The 23213-nt window shown below is 42.2% G+C and overlaps 1 protein-coding gene across 4 annotated transcripts in view; it reads left to right on the forward strand.

Annotated features, from left to right (window-relative positions):
* PDCD1LG2 (programmed cell death 1 ligand 2) overlaps positions 1 to 23213 on the forward strand; it is a 132235-nt gene that overhangs the window by 32942 nt on the left and 76080 nt on the right. For 2 of the 4 annotated variants that reach the window (XM_014460400.2, XM_023758421.1), the window contains exons 5-7: positions 1444 to 1578; positions 3057 to 3172; positions 18299 to 22247. In XM_014460400.2, coding sequence (XP_014315886.1) covers positions 1444 to 1578; positions 3057 to 3172; positions 18299 to 18304 — 257 coding nt within the window. In that variant the 3' untranslated portion in view covers positions 18305 to 22247. Of the gene's footprint in view, positions 1 to 1443; positions 1579 to 3056; positions 3173 to 18298; positions 22248 to 23213 lie in introns of those variants that run through there. The other 2 variants (XM_014460402.2, XM_023758422.1) reach the window with 2 other exon arrangements.

Consider the following 23213-nt stretch of genomic DNA (forward strand, 5'->3'; position numbering starts at 1 on the left):
GGCTGGGTTATCCAATGTATGGATGAGCCAGTCTTTCTACTCCTTTTCCTCCTTAGTGTTCACCACACTCTTTTAGATAGAGAAAAGTATCTATTGGGCCAGAGCTTTGGATCAGAGAGAAATGGGTTTGCAATTTCAGCTTTGCCACTTGCTTAGCAGTGATGACCTTAGAATCAGTGGTTCTCAGCCTTCTGGCCCTTGAAATACATTTTCTCATGTTGTGACCCAACCATAAAATTATTTTCGTTGCTACTTCATAACTGTAATGTTGCTACTGTTATGAATCGTAATGTAAATATCTGATATGCAAGATGGTCTTAGGCGACCCCTGTTAAAGGGTCGTTTGACCGCCAAAGGGGTCGCGACCCACAGGTTGAGAACTGCTGCATTAGATAGATTATTTCTCATCTTTGAGCTTACTTTGTCAATTCTCAAATAAGGGGCTCAGATTAAATGATGTCTATGCCCTTCTCAGCTAAAACTGCCTATGGTTCTCAGAAGGCACTGTGTTGGGGGAGGGGAGGCAGTGGGCAGGACTGAACCTTTCCCCCTGAGCAGTGTTTCCAGGTTTTTCTATGTTTATTCCGTATAAGTGACTCCATGAGCACCATGACAGAGGAGCAAACTTCAGGTTTATGGAAAAGGCACAGCTTACCTTGAGTCTACTTCTGTTTCCCTGCAGTGAACCCCCCTCCAGCCCTGTCTTTGGTCAGCCTGGGCTCCCATTCTAACCTTTAGATATTCATAGCTCCCCTTTATAAGGTTTTCCTCAGGCTCCCAAATTACTTTCTCATCCACTTCTCTACTAAACTCATCTTTTCCACAGTGCCAGGACCTTCATTAGCTATGACAAGGAAAGGGACTAATTATTATAATTTTCAATGACTAGATTTTGTATATGAATACTACCTATAAGATTTTATTTCTTCTACAGGATCCTATAATTCTTTGAAATTTAATAAGTAATGAATATAGATTTTGAGCACCATTACAGAGGAGCAGGGAGACAGTTTTGGACTGAGAGACTACCCTACTGGAAAGATAAAGAGAGACGATGATGATGATAGGTAAATAGGTAGATAGGTAGATAGATACATAGATACATAGATAGAATATGATACATGTGTCAGAATGATGCAAAGCATGGAATCTGTAACAAGACAGCCTAGATTATATCTCGATCTGACGCTTACTGTATAACTCTGGGAAAGCCTCCTAGGTCTCACATTTTTTAACCAGTAAAATGGGGTCATAGTTGAGCCTGCCTCCTAGGGTGGTTATGAGGAGTGAATGAGCTGGTTCACACAGGGCTCATAGAAAGTACCTAGCATGAGTTAGATGCTCAGTGCAAGTTGGCCATGTTGGTTATAACACACTCAGAAGGCCAACTTGTTGATTTACATCTGAGCTACCATGTAATTGTGGTGCTTTTCTTTCACCCAGGTGAGATGGAACCCGAGGTCCCTTCAACTTGGCTGCTTCATATTATCATCCCTTCCTTCGTCATTGCTTTAATATTCATAGTTACAATGATAATCCTGAAAAAACAACTCTGCCAAAAGCTTTCTTCAAGAAAAGGTAGGTGAGTTTTATTCACAGTAACCATGTGGACTGGGTGTCTGCAGTGAAGGGCTCTGCTTTCACCACTGGCCTCCCGCTTCCCGGTTTCATACAAAATCCACTCAATGGTTATTAATTGCTTTGGGTTTGTCCTGATGATTTTTCCCCCAGAAGAAAATGGCTCTAGTCTTCAGTGAGCTAAAACTCTTACACTGAATATTTTAAAAGGAATATTTTGTTTCTGTGGCTGAAATCGTTTGCTTTATTCTTTGAGCCGAGAAGTGCCATCGGCCTCATGAGATTGGTGTTATTTTGGCAATGTTGGACAGCTATGTGGTCAGCATTCACTGGTGGGAAGATGCCAGGATCCTTTCTGACAACTCCTTCAGCTCTCAGCTCTCCTTGCCTCATTCTGGATATGAGCTGGGCTAAGCCCTCCTCTTACCCCCAGGAATCTGAATCTCCTGGTTGGGTAAGAAAAGGAGAAAAGTGTGTGAGGTAATTTGGGGGTGGGGAAGCACCTGTTTGGTGGTACCCTGAGGTCTTTCAGCAGATCCCCACTCCTACTGTGCCAGCCGGGACACAGCATGCCTGCAGCCTTGGAGCGCTGGCCTGAATATCTGCAGTCCCATCTGGTGCTTCCCTAAACTATCCCTTTGTCAGCACCCAACCAGCTCCTCCCAAGATTGATACACAGCCTTGTCTATAGAAAAAGAAATGGCATCTGGGAGTAACTCAATAGAATTTGGGGTGATCACTATTTGAGGATTGGGCGATGTTTTCCCACATTTACAATCTAACTTCTATATTCTCATCTGTCATGAAATATTATCATACTCTATTTTTGCCCATTGCCCTCTATATGCATTAGCTTGGGTAATATCCACAAACCCCTCTAAGGTAGATGTAAAGGAACCATTGTCAAAAGAAGGGAGGGGGGACAAAGGAAAAGGGAAGGAGGAAGAAGAGAGAAATGACAAAAGTGGAGGGGAAGGACGCTCCACCATAAAGAGGGAATCACAAGTTCTTGTTGGACAAAACTTTGACTAAACAGAATTACTTCTGCAAATCTGTGACTTCAGAGTCATGGCAGATGCAGTGCAGTTTATTAGAATATTATCTTTATACCATATTTCCAGGCCTGGGGCCTGAGAACCCTTTAGTCACCTCAGAAATGGGCAGTAGAGCCTTCTGTCCTTATTCTCTTTTGGAGAATAAAGTGGAGTTATACTCAAAGGTAGAGCAGGGGGAAAATCCTCCCTTCATCCCTCATCTCAATCTCTAGAGTGAGTGAGGACATCAGTAGCTCCTGGGTGCAAGGCTCAAGCACCAACTGTAGTGGAGAGCTGGTTACTAATAAGGGCTGAATGAATAAATTTGCAAGTGATTCCTTTTTTTGTTTGTTTGTTTTTAATGAAGCAGAGTGAAATCATGGTTGCCTGTATAATAACCTCCCTCTCTAACTCTCGTGCATTGGAATCTGCTTTCTTACATAGGAGATACACGGATACAAATGTGGAAACGTGGTGGCCATGCGCAAAAACTCATGTGTCACGAAAAAAGGTTGAGAACCGCTGGTTCTGTGGATAGAGCTTTAAACCAAAGTCAGAAGGTTAGATGTGGAGCTGGTGCTATCATTTATTGGTTCTATGGTCTTGCACGAATCACCTAACTCCTTTGAGATTATTTTTCTATCTGTAAAATGGGAAGCGACCTGGGAATGAACATTTTGCCGTTGATTAATCCAATCTCACTGCCACTACCAAGGTTCAACCTGGACTAGGGCAGAACCCTCCTCACTCAACTCCCTGCATCCACTCCTGCTGTCTCCAATATGATTGACTTTCACTTTTAGCTAGCATGAGCTTTTAATTTCTCAAATCTATCATGTCTCCTCTGTTCAGATCTCTTCCATGACTTCCCATTGCTCACACACCCATTGGGAGGTGTGACTCATGTATTCAGTTTTATACGGCACCACTATCACCTTTGTTACCCATGCTTTAGCCATAAAGGATTTTCTAGTCTTCAGAGACATCCCTCTCTTTCAAATCTGAGTTTCTCATATAGTATTTGCTCTTCTTAAATTACTTTTTCCTTGTCCATCTGAGTTGGTGTCATCCATTAAGTCTCCACTAAGCTGTCACTTCATCAAGCCTCCCCTGAATCTACCCCCTCACCACACCAATTACATTAAATTCCCTTGTCAGGTGCTTGCCTAGCACCTACTTCTTCCTTCAGTATACTCAGCACACAAGTACATAGGACCTATTTTAATAGCTTGAGCTAAAACCGCAATTGCATCTCTTTTCATTTTCCAATTAATTCCTCAAGCCACCAGCCTTCCCATCTTAGCAAAAAGTCCAGTGTCTCCTTCTTACAGTATGTACTTCCCCAACTCCCACAAACTGCCAGGAGGCTTACTTAGCCCACAGGGCCAGTGCTGCTTCTGAGAAAGCTACTGGGGAACTAGGTCAGTTCACCAGAGAGCCCTGGTTTTAAGCTGCTGCGGTTTCTACTACTGCCATGCAACATCCCTGTTCCCTCCAAGTGTCTCCATCCACTATGCAAAGGTACCCTTGCTGGTTCAGATCCCCACACAGACCAGAGCGATGCAAGATGACAACTCTCCTGGCTCCCCTCACATGTTCTGGCCTCGCTCCCAAAGCAGGACCCTCAGGGGCTGATAAGGGAGGAGGGCCTTCCTGCCTCAGCCACAGCTGTGCACAGCCAGCCTCTTCTGCTCTCAAACCTTCATGTGGAGCCTGGGACACCAGTCCTGACTTCCTTCTCTGGAGTCATTTCTGTTCTGAACTCCTCAGTCTATTGGAGAGGGTCAATTTTAGTCCCTTTCTGTCCAGAAAGCTCCTTGGCTCCTCAACACATTTACCCGCTTATACCTCAGACCAGCTCTGCACACTGAGGTTTTTGGGGAGAGCAGCCGTTGCCAGTCCATAAAAGGTTCATTTACCATCCCCCACTAAGAGGGACCATTCAACAGATCAGGGCTCCAGGGTGATACTGACATTATTGTAAAAAATAAGGTCAAGTTCTGTTTCATCTGTTAGTCTTTAAGTTTCATAAGTACAGGGGCTATGTTTCTCTTATTCACCAATGTATGTCCAGTGTCTAACTCTAAAACATTACCTGGCAAATACAGTTCTTCAAGAAAACTTTAAACATTGAACATACTACATGCAGGAACATAGGCTAAACTTCTTTGTAAAATATACTAGTCACATGTGGTTTTTAAATTTAATTGAAATAAAAATTCAATTCCTCGGTCACATTTTAAGTGCCTAAATATTGCAAGTGCTCAGTAGCCACGTGGGTCTGTATGGGACAGAGCAGATATTACTAATTTCCATCTTTGCAGAAAGTTATATTGGACAGCATTGTGCTAGACCCTTTGCAGTTAATTTCACAAAAACTGCTTGAGGCAAGGAATCGCGTCTATTTTGTAAATGAAGAAACTGAAGCTCAGAAAATATTTCTGAAGTGATACAGCTGGGCTTGAACACAGGTCTGACTCCAAAACTTGTGGCCCTTTGTTACAAAAGTGCTTAATAAAAATGGGCTCAATCTGAATACACTTTACATTATAATTATCTTTAGGCAATGGAAAGAAAAGGTCTCAACCCAAAGTACTTGAGCAACTTGTTCATTGACCCGCTGGGCCAATGGCAAAGCCAAGAAAAGAATCCAGCAAGAATTGTGAGCTATAGAGACCAGATTTCCAAAAAAAGGTCTCTAGATTTCTATTTCTCAAACTCTCTATGCTAAAGAACAATTTTGTTTTTTTTCAAATTTCTAATATGTTAGAATTGGTACTTTTATCATATGGGAAAATTACTAATAATGAAATAGAAAAAAACAAAGACATAAAGCAATAAGCCCAATTTTTACTAGAGTTAATAAGTATAAAATGACATTTGAATATGTTGAAAAATATAACCTAGTAAAATAATTACTATAAAATTTTCTAAATGTTTACCCTTCACTTCTGTACTTATCTCATTATGAACAAATAAACAGTTCACCTCCCAGCACCAGCTTGTAGACCACACTTTTGGTGGCACTGTCCTAAAGGATTGACCAAGGTCTTTCTAGGGATTTAAACCAAAGGCCAAATATGCAGGTTTATGATGTATAAGAACAACAGAGAATGGGAGCACCTACTTCAGGCATTAGAGAGAGGCCTCCCCCGAAACTTCAACATTCCAGGGCAATCCCTCTGAGTTAATCATTGGGCTCCTTTCAAGTACAAATGCTCTTGGAGGAGACTGCATTGCTGAATTAGAGACCCAAGATGGTCATTAGAGAGTTACTAAAAACAGAATTAGAGGCAGACTGAATTTAGATAAACAGGAAACTGCAGGAGATGGGCATCAAGCCCTGGAAGAAAATAAAAGTGGAAAGGAACATGTGAAATCAGGGATTGAGAAAAATGAAACCAGGGAAACAGTGGGGAGCAGCATCTAATTATAAGAAATTTTGGCTTCCACCCTGAGTTACTTTGAACCAGTATCAGTCATTTACATCTTAGTGCAAATTAATTGATCAGACCTTCTGCTCTATGTAGGGCAGAGGGAAGGAAGTGGCAGTAAATACTAAAGCAGAAGAGGGAGAGAAAATTCTGGAGCCAGACATTTCCTGGACTGAATCCCAAAGTAGCAATCCCTTGGCCCCTGAGTGCCTGGGGTCAGGGTCAGACAAAGGAATGGCAATGGGGGCCTTCTTTGTTCACAATCTTGCCAATGGGTATAGTTTTACGTTACTCATTATTCAGGCTGAGTTCTCAAGCCACTGAGACATTTAGACTTCTATATGTGAGTTTATTTGGATTTACTCTTTTTATCTATAATAATAAAAGCCTAATATGCTAATTAGACCGGATGTCCTTCCGGACATCCTTCCAGACAAAGCCGGTACTGTGAGTGAAGCCTGGGACCCAGGTGCCAGAGGGAAGCCGGTGCTGGCAGCAAGGTGGGGGGGATGCAGGAGAGGGAAGGAAGTTCTACTCTTGCGTGAATTTCATGCATTGGGCCTCTAGTGTATATATATAATGTATTTTTATTGATTTCAGAGAAAAAGGGAGAGGGAGAGAGAGAGAGAATCATTGATCAGCTGCCTCCTGCATGCCCCCTACTGGGGATTGAGCCCGCAACCCAGGCATGTGCCCTTGACTGGAATCAAACCCGGGACCCTTCAGTCCACAGGCCAATGCCCTATCCACTGAGCTAAACCAGCTAGGGCTGGATTTACTTTTTAAAATACTTTTTTATTTTTCAATTACAGTTGACATACAACATCACATTAGTTCCAGGTGTACAAACCAGTTATTAGACATTTATATAACTTACAAGTGATAGTCCTGACAAATCTAGTACTCATCTGGCACCAGACATAGTTATTACAGTATTATTGATTAGATTCCCTATGCTGTACATTACATCTACATGATTATTCTGTAACTACCAATTTGTACTTCTTAATCTCTTCACCTTTTTCACCCATTCCCCCAACACCCCTACCACCTAGCAACCATCAAAATGTTCTCTACATATGAGTCTTTCTGGTCTGTTTGTTGCTTTGTTTTGTTTTTTAGATTCCACATATAAGTGAAATCAAATGGCATTTGTCTTTCTCTCTTTGATTTATGTCACTCATAAACCTATCTAAGTCTATCCATGTTGTTGCAGATGGCAAGATTTCATTCTTTTTTTATGGCTGAGTCATATTCTATTGTATATGTGCACCACTTCCTTATCCATTTATCTACTGATGGGCACGTAAGTTGCTTCCATCTCTAAATAATATTGCAATGAACATATGGATGCATATGTCTTTTTCATTTAGTGTTTTGGGTTTCTTCTGATAAATACCCAGAAGTGGAATTACTGTCCTTTTTTGTCTAGTTATAGCCTTTGTTTAAAAATATATTTTGTCTTGGTATAATTATTGCTACCCCAGCTTTTTTGTAATTTCCATTTTCATGAAATATCTTTTTCCATTCTTTTACTCTCAGTCTGTGTCGTTTTTTAATTATTATTGATTTCAGAGAGGAATGGAGAGGAAGAGAGAGATAGGAACATCTAAGAGAGAGAATCATTGATTGGCTGCCTCCTGTACACCCCCTACTGGAGATGGAGCCCACAACCCGGGCATGTGCCCTTGACTGGAATAGGACCAGGGACCCTTCAGTCCACAGGCCAGCGCTCTATCTACTGAGCCAAAACAGCTAGGGCAGTCTGTGTGTCTTTTGATCTGAAGTGAGTCTCTTATAGACAGCATATGTAAGGGTCTTGTTTTTGTTATCCATTCAGCCACTATATATCTTTTGAATGGAGCATTTAATCCATTTGCATTTAAAGTAATTGTTTGTATATATGTATTTATTGCCATTTTATTATTTATATATTTTTTTCCTTTCTCTTCTTAAAGGAGACCTTTTAACATTTCTTATAATACTGGTTTGGTAGTGATGAATTCCTTTAGTTTTTTCTTGTCTGGGAAGCTCTTTGTCTGTCCTTTGACTCTTAATGATAGCTTTGTTGGGTGGGATAATCTTGGTTATAGGTCCTTGCTTTTCATTACTCTGAATATTTTGTGCCAATTCCTACTGGCCTGCAAAATTTCTGTTGAGAAATCAGCTGGCAGTCTTATGGGAGCTCCCATGTAGGTAACTAAGAGCTTTGCTCTTGTTGCCTTTAAGAATCTCTGTTTTTAACCTTTGGCATTTTAATTATGATGTGTCTTGGGATGAACCTCTTTGGATTCATCTTGTTTGGGACACTCTGCACTTCCTGGACTTGTATATCTGTTTCCTTCTCCAGGTTAAAGAAGTTTTTCTGTCATTATTTTTCAAATAGGTTTCTATTCCTTGCTCTCTCTGTTCTCTTTTCAGCACCCTGACTGATGTAAGTGTTGGTAGGTTTGAAGTTGTCCCAGAAGCTCCTTACATTGTCCTCCTATTTTTTTTATTCTTTTTTTTTTTTTTTACTGTTCTGATTAGGTATTTTCTGTTTCCTTATCTTCCAAATTGCAGATTGATCCTCTGCTTTATATACTCTACTGTTGATTCACTGTAAAGTATTCGTCATTCTTCATTTTTGACTTTTAAAAAATGTTTTCTAGCTCCATTTTTATGTTTCTTATCTCTCTATTCAAATTATCAGGAAAACAAGAAACATAATTTCATCTGCTTTTCCCCTAAGTTCATTGAGCATCCTTATAACCAGTGTTTTAAACTCTGTATCTAGTAGATTGCTTGTCTCCATTTTGTTTAGTTCTTTTTCTGGAGTTTTGTTCTGTTCTTTCATTGGTACATGTTTCTTTGTCTCCTCATTTTGGCTGCCCCCCTGTGTTTGTTTCTATGTATTAGGTAGAGTTTCTATGTCTCCTAGACTTGGTAGAGTGGCCTTATGTAGTAGGTGTCCTATGATGCCCAGTGGCACAACCTTCCTGATTACCCAATCTTGGAATTCCAGGTGCACCCCCTGTGTAGGCTGTGTGCACCCTCCTGTTGTATTTGAGTCTTGATTGCTATTGGCATGTCCATGGGAGGGATTCACCCGCAGGTCAATTGGCTGCAAGGACTGGCTGTGACTATTATGGAGGATCTGCTGTGCAGGGCTCACCCCATGGAGCAGGACATTCTTCAGTGGGGCTCTGGTGCTGGCTATGTCTGCCCTTTGAGTGTGTCACTCATGGAGGTGCTTGGGTGTGATCTGAAGCTGTCTATTGGGTGTGCTGACTCTTGGGCCTCCTGGGAAGTGCAGACCAAGGTCAGCCACCACCTGTGCCCTTCCCAGGGCCACCCGGCATGAGCTATGGAGCAATCTTCAGATGGCTACTAAATATGCTGAGCTTAGAGGTGCCCAGGAGAGGCCAAGCTGCGAACCAAGCCTGGATGCTGCAGTGCTGGGACTGAGGCCACTTAGTGAGAGGTAGGGGTTATGCCAAGACCAGATGCTGCTTGTTTGAAAGATTCTAGGAAAGTCCAAAGCATGAGCCAAGATGGCTGTTTGTATGGAAAAGCCACTGAAAATGGCTTGGGTGGGCCTGCAAGGTGGGTGGGGTGGAGTCTCAGGGACTCACCAGGGCAGGGTGAACAATGTGAAGCCAGGTTGATGGAGATTCAGATATGGAGCCCGCCTGCCAGCTCTGTGAGGGGGAGGGTTCATCAAAGGAACAATGGCCTCTGCCAGCACTTCTGTCTGGGAGAAAGCTGTCCCTCCAGCCCTTGCTCTGATGCCACACAATTCAGTTCCTCCCAATGTGTCCCTCACATGCCTTCCAAGCTGCCGCCACAGCACTGGAGCTCAGAGTGAGCGAGTCTGAGCAAGTTCGTGCATGGACCCTTTAAGAGGAACTGCCTGAGTCTCCAGGAACCCTCCATCTCCCTCAGCCTCAATCCAAGCTGGTTTTCACAGCCAGAAGTTATGGGGACTTCCCTTTCTGGCACTGGAACCTTGGGCTGGGGAGCCTAGTATGGGACTAGGACCCCTCACTCCTCAGGGGGCACCTCAGCAGCAAGATATCCCTCCCTATCTTTACCACCACATGTAGGTGTGGGACCAGCTCATTCAGAGTCTCTTCCCCTCCTGCTAGTATCGATGTGGCTTCTGCTTTATAGCCTTAGTTATAGGACCTGTTCAGTTAGATTTCAGGTGGTTCTCAATGATGGTTGTTCTGTAGTTTCATTGTAATTTTGATGTGGTTTTGGGAGGATGTGAGTCCCACATTTACCTACACCATCTTCTTGACCACTGGTCTGTTTTGGATTGACTTTTTGTTCCGCCATCTTTTAGCCTATAAACAGAACAATTTGCTCACTAATTTTATTCCGTCACTGGGATTTTTCTTTTTCAGATGCAACAAAAAGTTGTCACCACAAACAGGAGGGAAATGAACAGCGCTATGAGTAGTCATGATTTTTCTTTTTCATCTCTTGTTCTCTCCTAACATGAATTAAGAAATAGCCACTGTGCTATTAATGCATAAAGGGTAACTGAATAGTTTAGGCCTGTACAGAATCTTCCTATTCAATGGCATTTCAGCTAGTTGTTCTCTAGAACTTGCATTGTTCCATATCTTTCTTGCAGAACAAAGATGATAACTTCTGTACAGCTGCAGGATAGTTATATAGCCTTTGGTCTGCCTATAATGCTAAGCACTGCTAGGGAACACTGCACAGGACATGTGAGATCACATACTTAGAAACATGATTAAAATTTAACACCAAGGGGGAGGTATTCAGCTGTGATGCAATCAATAGCCGTTGTTATTGCAACAGTTGTTAAGTACTTAGTGAGGACTGTGGGTCAAGGATAATGCTGGGGGAATAGAACTCTTTTCATGAGGTTGACACACTTGGAGCTAGAATTTGTAGGAGAGAAAGGATGTAATCTGGAGGTCAGGAGAAGTTAGATTGCTGAAACCATTCAGGCTGGTTGGATGAAAAGTTTAGACCTGGGACAGCAGTGTGGGGTGGGGACTGACAGGCCTGGGTCATGTTGAGGACTGGCATCTTCCCACCAGTGAATGCTGACCACATAGCTGTCCATCTTGCCAAAATAACACATGTTGTGACATATGAGTTCACCAAAATGATGTTAGGCAAATCACAGAAATTTCTAAATAACTGCATCTGCTGCTCAAAATATTCAGAGCTAATCATTTTAGAATTCTGCTGAATATATCCCCAAAATTCTAGAGTCATTAATTGTGAAAACAATCCTAGGAAACCCTAACAGGGTCTATGTCTAGCTTACACATAAGATATGGCAACACATAAGCACAAAATGTAACTCAAAAGAGTGAAATTGGCCCCTGTAACTTCTCTTTCTCCCACCACTTCCCTGAAAGCCAGTTGTAAAAATACATTCTGCACAGCCTGTATGACTCAGTGGTTGAGCATTGACCTATGAACCAGGAGGTAATGGATTGATTCCTGGTCAGGGCACATGCCAGGGTTTCAGGCTCAATTTCTAGTGTGGGGTATGCAGGAGGCAGCTGATCAATGATTCTCTCTCATTATTGATGTTTCTATCTCTCTCTCCCCTCCTCTCTGAAATCATTAAAAAAAAATATTTTTAAACAACACATCCTGTGACTGTGCACAGAATCCAGGAAACACATGCAGCACAGCTGGACTCGAGGTCAGGTTACACTGAGCTTCTCTGAATCAGCAACAACATTTTCTTGACTCAACACTGAAACTGAAACATCCATTTCCTAAGAAACAAAAATCCTTCATTCCTGTAAATTGGTCTATGTGGCCTACAGTGAATTTCTATGGGAGAGGCCCTAGCATTTCATGAACTTGAGGTCTTTGTGTAACTGATTTCAGTTGCTCAGCATAAGAAATATGAAAGGCCTGACAGCAGAGGTGATCAACTCAGATGGGTACCAGGGCCAGGCAGGTGATGAAGTGAGTGGAAAGGTCTCGTATAATCAAACTGGTGGCCCGGTGGGGTGGGGGGGGGGGGGGCGGTCCCTCAGCCTGGCCTGCACCCTCTCCAATCTGGGACCCCTCTCGCAATTTGGGGCGGCGGGTTCCTACCCCCTCCCCTCCCGGCCTAATTGCCCTAACCCCTTTCCCTCCCAGCGTGTTCCCCCCCAACTGCCCCCCCCCCCCCGCTGGCCCGATCACCCACAACGCCCCCTCCCCCCCCCCCCCACCGGCCCCATCACCGACAACTGCCGTCCCATCCTGGCCTGATCACCCACAACTGCCCTCCCCTCTTGGCCCCTAACCGCCTCTACCTTGGCCCCGCCACCATGGCTTTGTCCAGAAGGTCTCCTGGAAGGTTTCCCAGTCTAATTAGCATATTACCCTTTTATTAGTATAGATAGAGGCTTGGTGCACTGGTGGGGGCCAGCTGGTTTGCCCTGAAGGGTGTCCCGGATCAGCGTAGGGATTCCCTTGGGGCATGGGGTGGCCTGGACAAGGGGCCTATGGTGGTTTGCAGGCCAGTAACGAGGGGCTGGGTCAGTTTGTAGGCCAGTCACGCCCCCATGATGTGAGGGTCCCCGCTGGGGTGCCTGGCCAGCCTGGGTGAGGGGCTGATGGCTGTTTTCAGGCTGGCCTGCTTCCCCTTCAGGGTGGGGGTCCCTGCTGGGGTGCCTGGCCAGCCTGGGTGAGGGTCTGAGGGCTGTTTTCAGGCTGGCCACACCCCCTTCAGGGTAGGGGTCCCTGCTGGGGGGCCTGGCCAGCCTGGGTGAGAGCTGAGGGCCGTTTGCAGGCCCCTCTCTCAGCAGCTGGTCCCGGCAACCCAAGTCTCCCCGCACTCTGGCCTGCTCCATGGCTGCCGCCCACAGGCCCCTCCTTGGCGCCGGCTCAGGCAGGAGGGAAGCTTGGCTTCCTTTGTCGCCTGGACGATTCAAGCCTCCTGCCTGTTCTGGTTGGCTCCGTGGCTGCCGCCATCTTTGTCCCACTAATTTGCATACTCACTCCTAATTGACTGGTGGGCATGGTTTGTGGGCATCGTGAAGGTATGGTTAATTTGCATGTTTCTCTTTTATTGGTGTAGATAGGGAGAGGTAGGGACTGTGTCAAATCAGAGAGCATATTCTCTGTCAATGTAGCACTAGCCTAACATTGCTAGAGAAGACAGAAAGCCAGATTTTTATATAAAATGCCCTCATTATTTCAAAAACTATTTCAAATACCAAACCAACCAAACAAAATGTGCCCATGTGCTATAAGCCTGTCAATGACCAGTTCACAAAACCTCTTTCCTAGCTAGAGAGAATTTATAGTCAGGAAGGGGCTTAGGATTTGAGTAATGAAGACAGAAACATCTATTTGAGGAATTGAGAAATGCTCAAAGGCTTGCTGCCATTCCTAAATCTTTCACCCTATAACCTGTCACCGTTCTGAATGTTGCACTATTATAGAGTGACTTCTTTGGATTAACAGGATAGCATGATCATTTTTAACCAGTACATTTCCTTATAAACAGAAAAAACAACAACAACAAAAAACTCACACTCTTTTTTAATGGTATCTAAAATTCAAAATAGAGTAACTATCTCAATCAAAAGTCAATGAAAAAATGCACCTAATTCTGCTCCACCACCCCCACCAGCCAATTACAGTCCCCAGCCCTCTACCTTCTAAGGGGAGAAGGGAGCATCTGGGAGGTAAGGGAGTGATGCTCCTCCTCTCTTCCTCACCCCTCCCTGGCACTTACTTGGTGTGATGTAAAGAGGTCAGCACCACATAAACATACATCATAGAAATCACACATAGGAATATTCCTGGTACATTTAATACCAACAAATTGGAAATAATAAAATATGAATCAATAGGAGAGTAGATGAAGAATGCTATTCAATAATTAAAATTAAAGCACCAAAGCTAGATGTATTTTTGAGTTAGTTAAATCTGAACAATATAATTTTGAGAGGAAAGACAGATCGCAGAAAGATATAGACAACATATGGCCTATCATAGAGATGTTTAAATACATGCAAACAACCACTAAGTAGTGTTTATGGAAACAGTCATGTGAAGTAAAAATACAAAAACAGCACGGAAATTATAAACACCACATTTAACCTCTTAAACTGGGTGGCAGAGATACAGATGTTCCATTGTATGATCCCCTTTGCTTTATGCCTGAAATATTTATGTTTTTATTGTGTGATTTTAATCCTCACCCGAGGATATGTTTTTATTGATTTTAGAGAAGGGGGGGGGGAGAGAGAGAGAGAGAGAGAGAGAGAGAGAGAGAGAGAAACATCAATGTGAGAAACATCAATCATTTGTGTCCCATACATTCCCCAACTGGGGATCATACCTGAAACCTCTCTTTTGGTGTACAGGATGACACTCCAACCAACTGAGCCAGTTGGCCAGGGCCTGAATTATTTATTTTTATACAAAAGAGCGTATAACTAAAATTCAAGAGATTTAGATTCAAGTTTTCCTGTGAGCTAGATACATAATCTTTTTAAAAATATATTTTTATTGATTTCAGAGAGGAAGGGAGATAGAGCCTACCCACCCCAGTAGATGCTTTTTAAGTTCCTCCTCTATAAAGTTGCTCACCAACAATTAACTCTTTATTGAGAACTAATTTAACATTTCAGATAATATCCTCTGGGAACAAGGGGGATCAAGATATGGAGATATTGATTTTGGGAATGGAAAGAGGACAGGTCTAGGGCCCAGTGTTTAGACAGCCAAGAAAACCCGGTACCTGTTGTTAGAGGCAAAATGAACCCCAGGCTTCTCCAGAGAAACAGAGCCACTAGGAGACTGGCAAATATGAAATCTGTAGGGCAGGCTAGTAGGCTGGCAATTCAGGTAAAAGTTGAAAGTGCAATCTGGAGTCCGAAATCTGTAGAGCAGGCCAGCAGTCTGGGAAGTCTCTATTACAGTCTTGAACCAGAATTCCTTCTTTTCTGGAAAATCTCAAGTGTTGCTCTTAAGGTCTTCAACTGATTGAACAAGGCCCACCTCCATTATGGAAGATAATCTATTTTATTTAAAGTCAACTGATGGTATATGTTAATCATATCTACAAGATACCTTCATAGCAACATTTTAACTAAGGTTTGGGAGAGGGAGGGAGAGAGAAACATCAATGTGAGAGAGAAATATTGATCAGTTGCCTCCTGCATGGACTCCAACTGAGGAATCAAACCCACAACCTGGGTATGTGCCCTGACCAGGAGTCAAATCTGCTACCTTTTGGTGTACAAGATGCCACTCCAGCTAACTGAGCCACATTGGCCAGAGCTGTCATTTACTTTTAAATTGTTTTTTTCTTATCCTGAGAAAACAAGTATTATAAGATTTAGGAAAATTGGGTTCTCAGACCAGGTTATAAACATTAATGTCCTGTATGCCATATATTTATTAAAAGAAAATAAGTATATTAATTATAGCATTTATGTTGGGTAAAAGCTTACAGGAGTAACATCTGCAGTTCCCAAAGTACTAACTTACAAATTTCTAGAAAGCAGGTGAGGATCTTCCTCTTCCCTTGAAAGCCTATTACATCTCACAGCGGTTCTCAACCTGTGGGTTGCAACCCCTGAAAATACATCCTGCATATCAGATATTTACATTATGATTCATAACAGTAGAAAAATTACAGTTATGAAGTAGCAACGAAAATAATTTTATGGTTGGGGGTCACCACAACATGAGGAACTGTATTAAAGGGTCGCGGCATTAGGAAGGTTGAGAACCACTGTTGGAAGGTGTACTTTCATTAGGCATCTATTAAATGAGAATCAGCCAGAGTTAGCACTCTACTATTCATTTATATGTATCAACTAAAAGGGGTTTAAGCAAACTATGACCAGGGGCCAATAGTTTTTTTTAAAATATATTTTATTGATTTTTTTTTATTAGTTAAGGTATTACAAATGTGTCCTCATTCTCCCCATTAACCCCAACCCCCCCCCCCCCCCCGAACACTCACAGCGATCAGGCTATCAATCCCCAGAAGGAAAGTAGGGGAGGGCGGGGGTAAGGGGAAGAGATCAACCGAAGGACTTGTATACATGTATATAAGCCAAACCAATGGACATGGACAACAGGGGGATGGGAGCATGGGGCCAATAGTTTTTATAAACAAAATCTTATTAAAACAGAGCCATGCTCATTGTTTCTATATTGCCCCCCGCTCCCCCCAGCATTCACACCCCTTCCCCTGCCCTGATGGCAGAGTTTAAGTATTCCAGTAGGGACTTTATGGGATAGATATATAAAAGGTCCATAATTATTATTTTTATGTTATGGAAACTTGTATTGTTTTCTTCTTTTGTTTCCTGAATTTTCTCTGTAGTTTAATGCATTTTTAGCTGTCCCAATGTATCACTTTTAATTACATATGGATGCTTGCTAGATGAAGAACTAACTTTCTGAAGTCCTTTTATCTACTCCCCATTCACCTCTCTTTATCCCAGTAGTCAAGTGCATTGCATAGAACTCTTCATTGGGTCCTTGTCAACTTTAGGGAGGGAAACACTATATGCCCTTTCAACAACACCTACCAATGTCTTAGTTGCCTTTCAAAGATTACTAGCCCAGCCAACCTGGAAGGATGTAAAAGATGAGGTGACTTGTACAAGGTCATCTTATAACTGAGTGGTAGAACTGGAGCTAGAATCCACGCCACCTCAGTCCTTGTCTATGGCACACAGCCCTTTCCATTCGTGTAAATTCTTCTTGCAGCTAACCTTACTCGCTTGTGCTATATGGGCCCATGGTTTCTTGCTCTTATATAAGTAACCACGATGTCAACCAGTAAACTGTAGTAGTTGATACTGATACCAAAGGTATATATTATGCTTTCTTTTAAAAAGATTTATTCTTGTCATCAAGCTGTGGTTTGTTAGAGTTTACTGACCTGACTTCCTCATTTTAGAGGTAGTGAGATGTTAAGGCTAAGGGATGTTAAGTGACTTTCTTGAATGAAATAATCACAGAAAAACACAATGTCTTATTATTCCTAGTATAGTGCTAGTCATTCATTCACTCATTCATTCACTCTCAAACGTATTAAGTTTCTGCTATTTTCAGGATTCTGCATCAGGTACACTGTGTGGGAATTGTAAGAGTGAATTAAGTACAACATTAGTTATCCAAGATTCTTACAATAGAGTATTAGAGATAAGGTACTCAAAAAACTGTTCTTATTGGTCCAAGTTAAAATAAAAATAAAAGAGATCAGCTTTTTGCATGCCCCCTGGCAACTGACCCAATCTCTATGTTGTTTTGTATTTATTTGTTTGTTTGTTTTATGAGCTTCTTATCTAAACAGAGGAGACATAGGAGATACAGCAGAGAGGCAGGGAGAACTGGGGCATCTGTAGGAAAAGGCATGTGATCCTAGTTGAAAAGAGCCAGGAGTGAGATAAGAGGAAAGAATGTTGGGGACATTATGAGTCATAAATTCCAGGCAAAGGAGATTAGATTTTTTTTTCCACTGGGCATGATGCTTAGTCAGGTCTCAGAAGGAAATGATAGAAGGGGTGACAAAGCAATTTTACAAGTTTTTACTATTTAACAAAGATTTGAGCAGGGTTAAGGGATATCAGCAAGGGAGATCAAGCACCCTGGAATTAGCAAAAGCAGGGAACAGTTAAGCATCCCTAGGCCTGAAGGAGAAAAGGAAAGGTGCAGTTACCAGAACCTGGAGAGGACAGCAAGAGGAGGGGACGCACACAAGGCGCTATAGCCTTTGACAGAGGGATAAAGTCCACCTGCAACCTGTCTGGGAGGTTGCTTGCTGAGGAACGCGTACCCTAACCTCACTCTCTCCCCACTGCAATCTCCTTTCTCTCCTATGCTGAGGGAAAGAGTGGGATGGAAGCCAGTGGCATAGTCTACAATGTCATCCTCCTAGGGCATGAACGGGATAGAGCAGGGTGGAGACTGAGTCTCTAGGAACAAACTGAACTATCTGGCACAGTGGGGAACTACAAGAGTCTGACTAGGGAAGCCCCATGAACTGTGCTGCAGTAGCACTGAGCTGTCTGCAGCCCAGAGAATGGAGGAAAGAAGGCTCTTGCAATAGGTCTGCACAGAGAGGCTGAAGACTTGGACTAGGGCAATGGTTAGAATGAGGTTTTGAACCATGCTGCCTCCGGATAGATGAGCTTTTTTTCCTGCAGTAGTTTCTCACTTCAATCTTTTTTTTTTTTTTTTTGAGAAATTGTATATTTTCTAATCAGAAAAGTGACTTTCCTGTTTATGGACTTTTCTCCTCAGATTTGAACACGCGATCTCGGGAGCTGGGGTGACTTGATGGGACATCCTCAAGAAGCCTCTGGACTCTGAACAAGAATCCCTTAGCCCACAAGGCTTGTTTGTACTTTTCAAATGGCCGTACACAACCCAGCACTTTAATCAGGAGACTACAACAAGGCTAAGCAGCTCCTGGCCACCATGTGCTCAGAGGAAGGCAGGCAGCCCACCCCTTCACCCATCCGCTCTCACCTCTACAGCCTGTGACTGAGCAAGCACTATTGCACTTTAGAAAATGACCACATTGGATCCTGGACCCCAGTTCATGTCCCGAGGCTCCTTCTGGCTGTCAGAGTAAAAACAAAGGGAATTATTTCTCCCTAAGTTTTCAAAAACTTCCCAGAGCAGAGATGAATGGAAATCTTTAGCTGCAGAAATGGACAGATTGCCAGTAATTTTTATCTATAGGAAAAGACTATTGAAACTATCAGCTCACAGACAGGGCTTTCTACAAAGTCAAGCCATAAATGATGCACTTTAGGGCTTACTGGAATCATGAAAGCATTTAAGTCATTCTAATCAACAGGAAGCATTTAAGTACACAGTGGCCAACTACAAATCATGGAGAAAAGCCATTGAGTATTTTTGTGAGGTCTAAATCACAAAGCATTTATTTTATCTGTAATTACATCATGATGAGTGGTAGTTTTGTTGTTATTTTAACTACATCTTTTCTTCCAAACAGTCTGTTGGATTATTGTTGGTTTTTAACCTTGTTGGAAATCAATGATATACATTTAAAATTTCTGGCATGCTAATATGCTGTGCCTAAAAAGATTTCAGATGAGTAGCCGTATGGTCAAAGCACCAAAGGGAGGCTCATTTCCTGGGTCTCTATATGACTTTAACTTACCCTTTCAGTGGCTCAGTTTCTATGTCTGGGATATGGTGATACCCATTAATCAAGGCCTTTGATTATTGGCACTATAGAAATCCTGTGGATTCCAATGTGTATGTCAATGGGGAGGATGACTGGACACACCAACAATAGTTTCATCATGTTAAATTTGATCTCTATGCCAGGGCCATGAAGCTCAGAGCATTAGTTGACCCAGGAACTATCCAAATGTGTATATTAGCAAGTATAACAGTGTCTTAGGGCCTAAAGCAAGCTCTTGAACTGGTGCTCAGGCTAAGGAGAATTTAGAGTTAATGAAAATGAAGGGGTGTGAAAATGAGTAACAGACAAATCATATAATACCTAAATTCCTCCACTCCCTGTCTTTACAAATCAAAGAATGCCTTTGAAGAATGAAACTCAATTGTTCATTCTTCAAAGTATTCCAGATATTCTAATTTTGGCTAAGTGCCCATCCAGGGCCCATCCAAGTCAGTAAGTTTAATATTCATCAGGCCAGTTGGCTCCCAGAAGTTTGAAAGCCTTTCACTTGGCTGCCCTCTTCAGAAGGGAGGGGTCCCAGTGCTGTTTGCCATGTCCTCTGGGTTGGTCTGGGGTCCCTGTTGGAGGAGCAGTACCTCCTAATGCTGTGGAGATCAGGGCAGGCAGATAAGGCCTTCCACTGGGGAAGCAAGCCCACCTATTCTGAATCCCCACCTGCCCCCAGATATGTGGTTTGCATGCTAAATCCTTGGTTGGTGGTGTTTAACTTAGGAACCCAGTTGCATAATGGTTTCTGTCAAAATACTGCCATCTTTGGTCCTAGATTTGGGCTATTCTCCAGAATACCAAATAGTGAGAGGGATCCCCAGTTCCAGTAACCCAAAATTCAGGCTTCTTCAGAGAAGAAGACCATAAGGCAGCATGATATACGTTCTATACTACAGCATCTATAATAATAAAAGCGTAATATGCTAACTAGACTGGATGTCCTTCTGGATGACCTTCCGGACAAAGCTGGGGCTGCGAGGGAAGCCTGGGTCCCAGGTGCCAGAAGTAAGCCAGTGCTGGCAGCCAGGGGAAGAAAGGCCTATTCTTGCATGAATTTTGTGCTTTGGGCCTCTAGTATTCATTATAATATTGAGGAGAATGGCTACACTTGACCTTCTGACCTTTTATGACCTTAATATGATTGACTGAAAAGTATATAAATGGCCATTTTTAAAATAAAATAGCTAGATGAGTTTTAAGTCTTTAAAAAAAAAGTACCTCTTAAAAGGGAAGCAAAAATAGCATTTGGGAGAGTCTAAGGAATTGAGAAAGACCAAACAAACCAAAAAACACCTATGATCTCATCATCCAAGCAAAAGTATTTTCATTTTTGCTGTCAGCATTTGCTCTTCTTCCAGACATGTACATACCTTCAGCTATAGTTAGTTGTAACATGTAATTTTCTATTTTTTCCCCAAATTGTCATTGTACCATAAGCAACTATGTTGCTTACTGGTCTCCCTAATTATCATCTTTAATGGCTTTATGGATCACAGATTCATGACAAGATGGAATTAGGTCCAAACTCCATCACCTGGCCACTATACACCTCTCCCCCCTTAACTGTGGGCATTATGTTCCAAGACATCCAGGGGATGCCTGAAGCCACAGACAGTGCTGATATATACTGTACTACATTTTCCCTATCCATACATACATACCTATGATAAAGTTTAATTTATAATGTAAGCACAGTAAGAGATTAACAACACTAATAATAAAACAGAACAATTAGAATAATATACTCTAATAAAATTTATGTGAATGTGGCCTCTCCCTTTCAAAGTATCTCACCTTTTCACTTAAAGCATTTTACAACTTCTGTTTGGCATATCCTAATTTCCAGCATCACTACTCTTATGCTTTGGGGCCATTATTAAGTGAAACAAGGGTTACTTAAACACAATCACTGAGATACTGTGACAGTCAATCTGATAACCAAGCTGGCTAGTAAGTAACAAATGGGCAGCGAATATATACAGCACATATATGCTGGACAAAGGGATGGACGCATGGGTCGGGAAAAAGCTGATCAGTGTGAGATTTTATCATTATACTCAAAAGGGCTCACAATTTAAAACTTTTGAAGTAGTTATTTCTGAAATTTTTCATTTAATATTTTTGTATCACTGTTGACTGCAGCTAACTAAAACTGTGGGAAGTGAAACCACAGATAAGGGGGACTACTGTAAGCCCCTGTTTGACCAGTGGACCACAGTGGCATTTGGGGTTCTTAAGGATTAGCATCATTTCAGAACAGTGGTTAGGAATCCCTGAAAAGCCGGGGTATTTCCATTTCTCCCAGTGCACAGACACCTTAGTAAATGATTTGGGGATGGCTTGGAGGGAGAGCTACAGTAAGTATTTGTGGTATTGTTGCAGAGTCCTTTCTCAAGGGGTCTCTTCTTCCTCTCCAACCCAGAGCTTCAGATCTGTGAACTAATAAGGTCTGGGAATGTAAGAAGCTGTGATTCTCAGTTGTGAGAACTCAAGTTATATTTCTATTGCTTTGGTAGTCCAGCCATATGTTTAATTCTTAGGGTCAACCACCACCAAAGATTTTTTTTACTTTGAGTAAAAAATTCTGATTGCCACTCTGGGATCTCATTATCCCCACTGAAATTAGGAAGCCCATCTCAATGGCAGCATTTCCCACTATTGTCCTTGGTCTACCTGGAGGTGTTTAAGGTTGCTGGGGCTGCCTCACTAATGCATTTCTCAATACTTTAGTGAAGTGAATATTCCTTGGACACTTTCAGGGCCCAGTGGGGTGAGGAAAGATGGACAGGTTACACATAATAAACTACTCCATTATTCCTATCTCTCTAAGCCTTTAGAATTCTTCCTGTACATTATGTCAGAGAAATTCTTCTGTCAACCGAACACCATTGAATGTAGCTTGCTATTGAGCCCAGGTTTCAGCCAACCAAGTAAGCCAATTGTGCCATCTCTAGCTGTTCAAGCAAATGCACATATTTTAGCTAGCTCTTGCTGTATAATAAAACTTGTGGCTTATGTTCATCATTTATGCTTTTATGATTTTGGAGGTAAATAATTTGGGCTGGGCTCAGCTGGTGCAAGTCATTTTTGCCTTACATGGTGTCAACTGGGCTCACTTATGCATTTGCAGTCAATTGACAGATTGGCTGGAGGATGCTGGTCTTTGACTCACAAGTCTTGGAGTTGGTGCTGGCTCTCAGTTAGGCCATGTGTCTCCAGCAGATTGTTCATGCTTCTTCAACATGAAGGCTGGTCCAAAAACAGCACAAAGAGAGCAAGCTGCAAAGTGCAAGTGCTTTTCAGGTTTCTGTCTGTATCACATTTGCTAATGTCTCATTGGCCAAAGAGAGTCAGAGAGCCATGCCAAAAATCAATGTGGAAGGGTGTCACATGAGGGCATAATATACAAAGTGGCATGATTCCCTGGGGACTATTACTATATTAGCATTAAATAAAAAAATATATGGAAAGTATATTATATCTAGGCTATCTAAAATTGGCCCCAACCCGATGTTCTGTTCTGTTCACCTTGGTCTAATACCCTTAGAATCCATCCTCATATATATTACCTAGGTTTATTCTAATAAAAAAATTCTTAAATCTATATTGATGAGAATATTAGAGATGTCCCCTCTCCCAGTTCCCACCCCACTCCAGGCCTTCACCACCTTTTTTCAGTGTCCATAGGTAATGCATATATGCATATAAGTTTTTGGTTAATCTCTTCCTGTCCCCCCTCTGAGATTTGTCAGTCTGTTCCATGTTTCCATGCATCTAGGTCTATTTTATTCATCAGTTTATTTTGTTCATTAGATTTCTTGTTAGTTTATTTTAATTTTTAGGTTTAATTGTTGTTATGTATTTATTGCCATTTTATTGTTTATATCTTCTCCTTCTCCTTCTTCTTCTTCTTCTTCTTCTTCTTCTTCTTCTTCTTCTTCTCCTTCTCCTTCTCCTTCTCCTCCTTCTCCTCCTTCTCCTCCTTCTCCT

The sequence above is a fragment of the Myotis lucifugus genome, unplaced genomic scaffold, assembly GCF_000147115.1.
Source record: "Myotis lucifugus unplaced genomic scaffold, Myoluc2.0 scaffold_130, whole genome shotgun sequence".
Lineage (NCBI taxonomy): Eukaryota > Metazoa > Chordata > Mammalia > Chiroptera > Vespertilionidae > Myotis > Myotis lucifugus.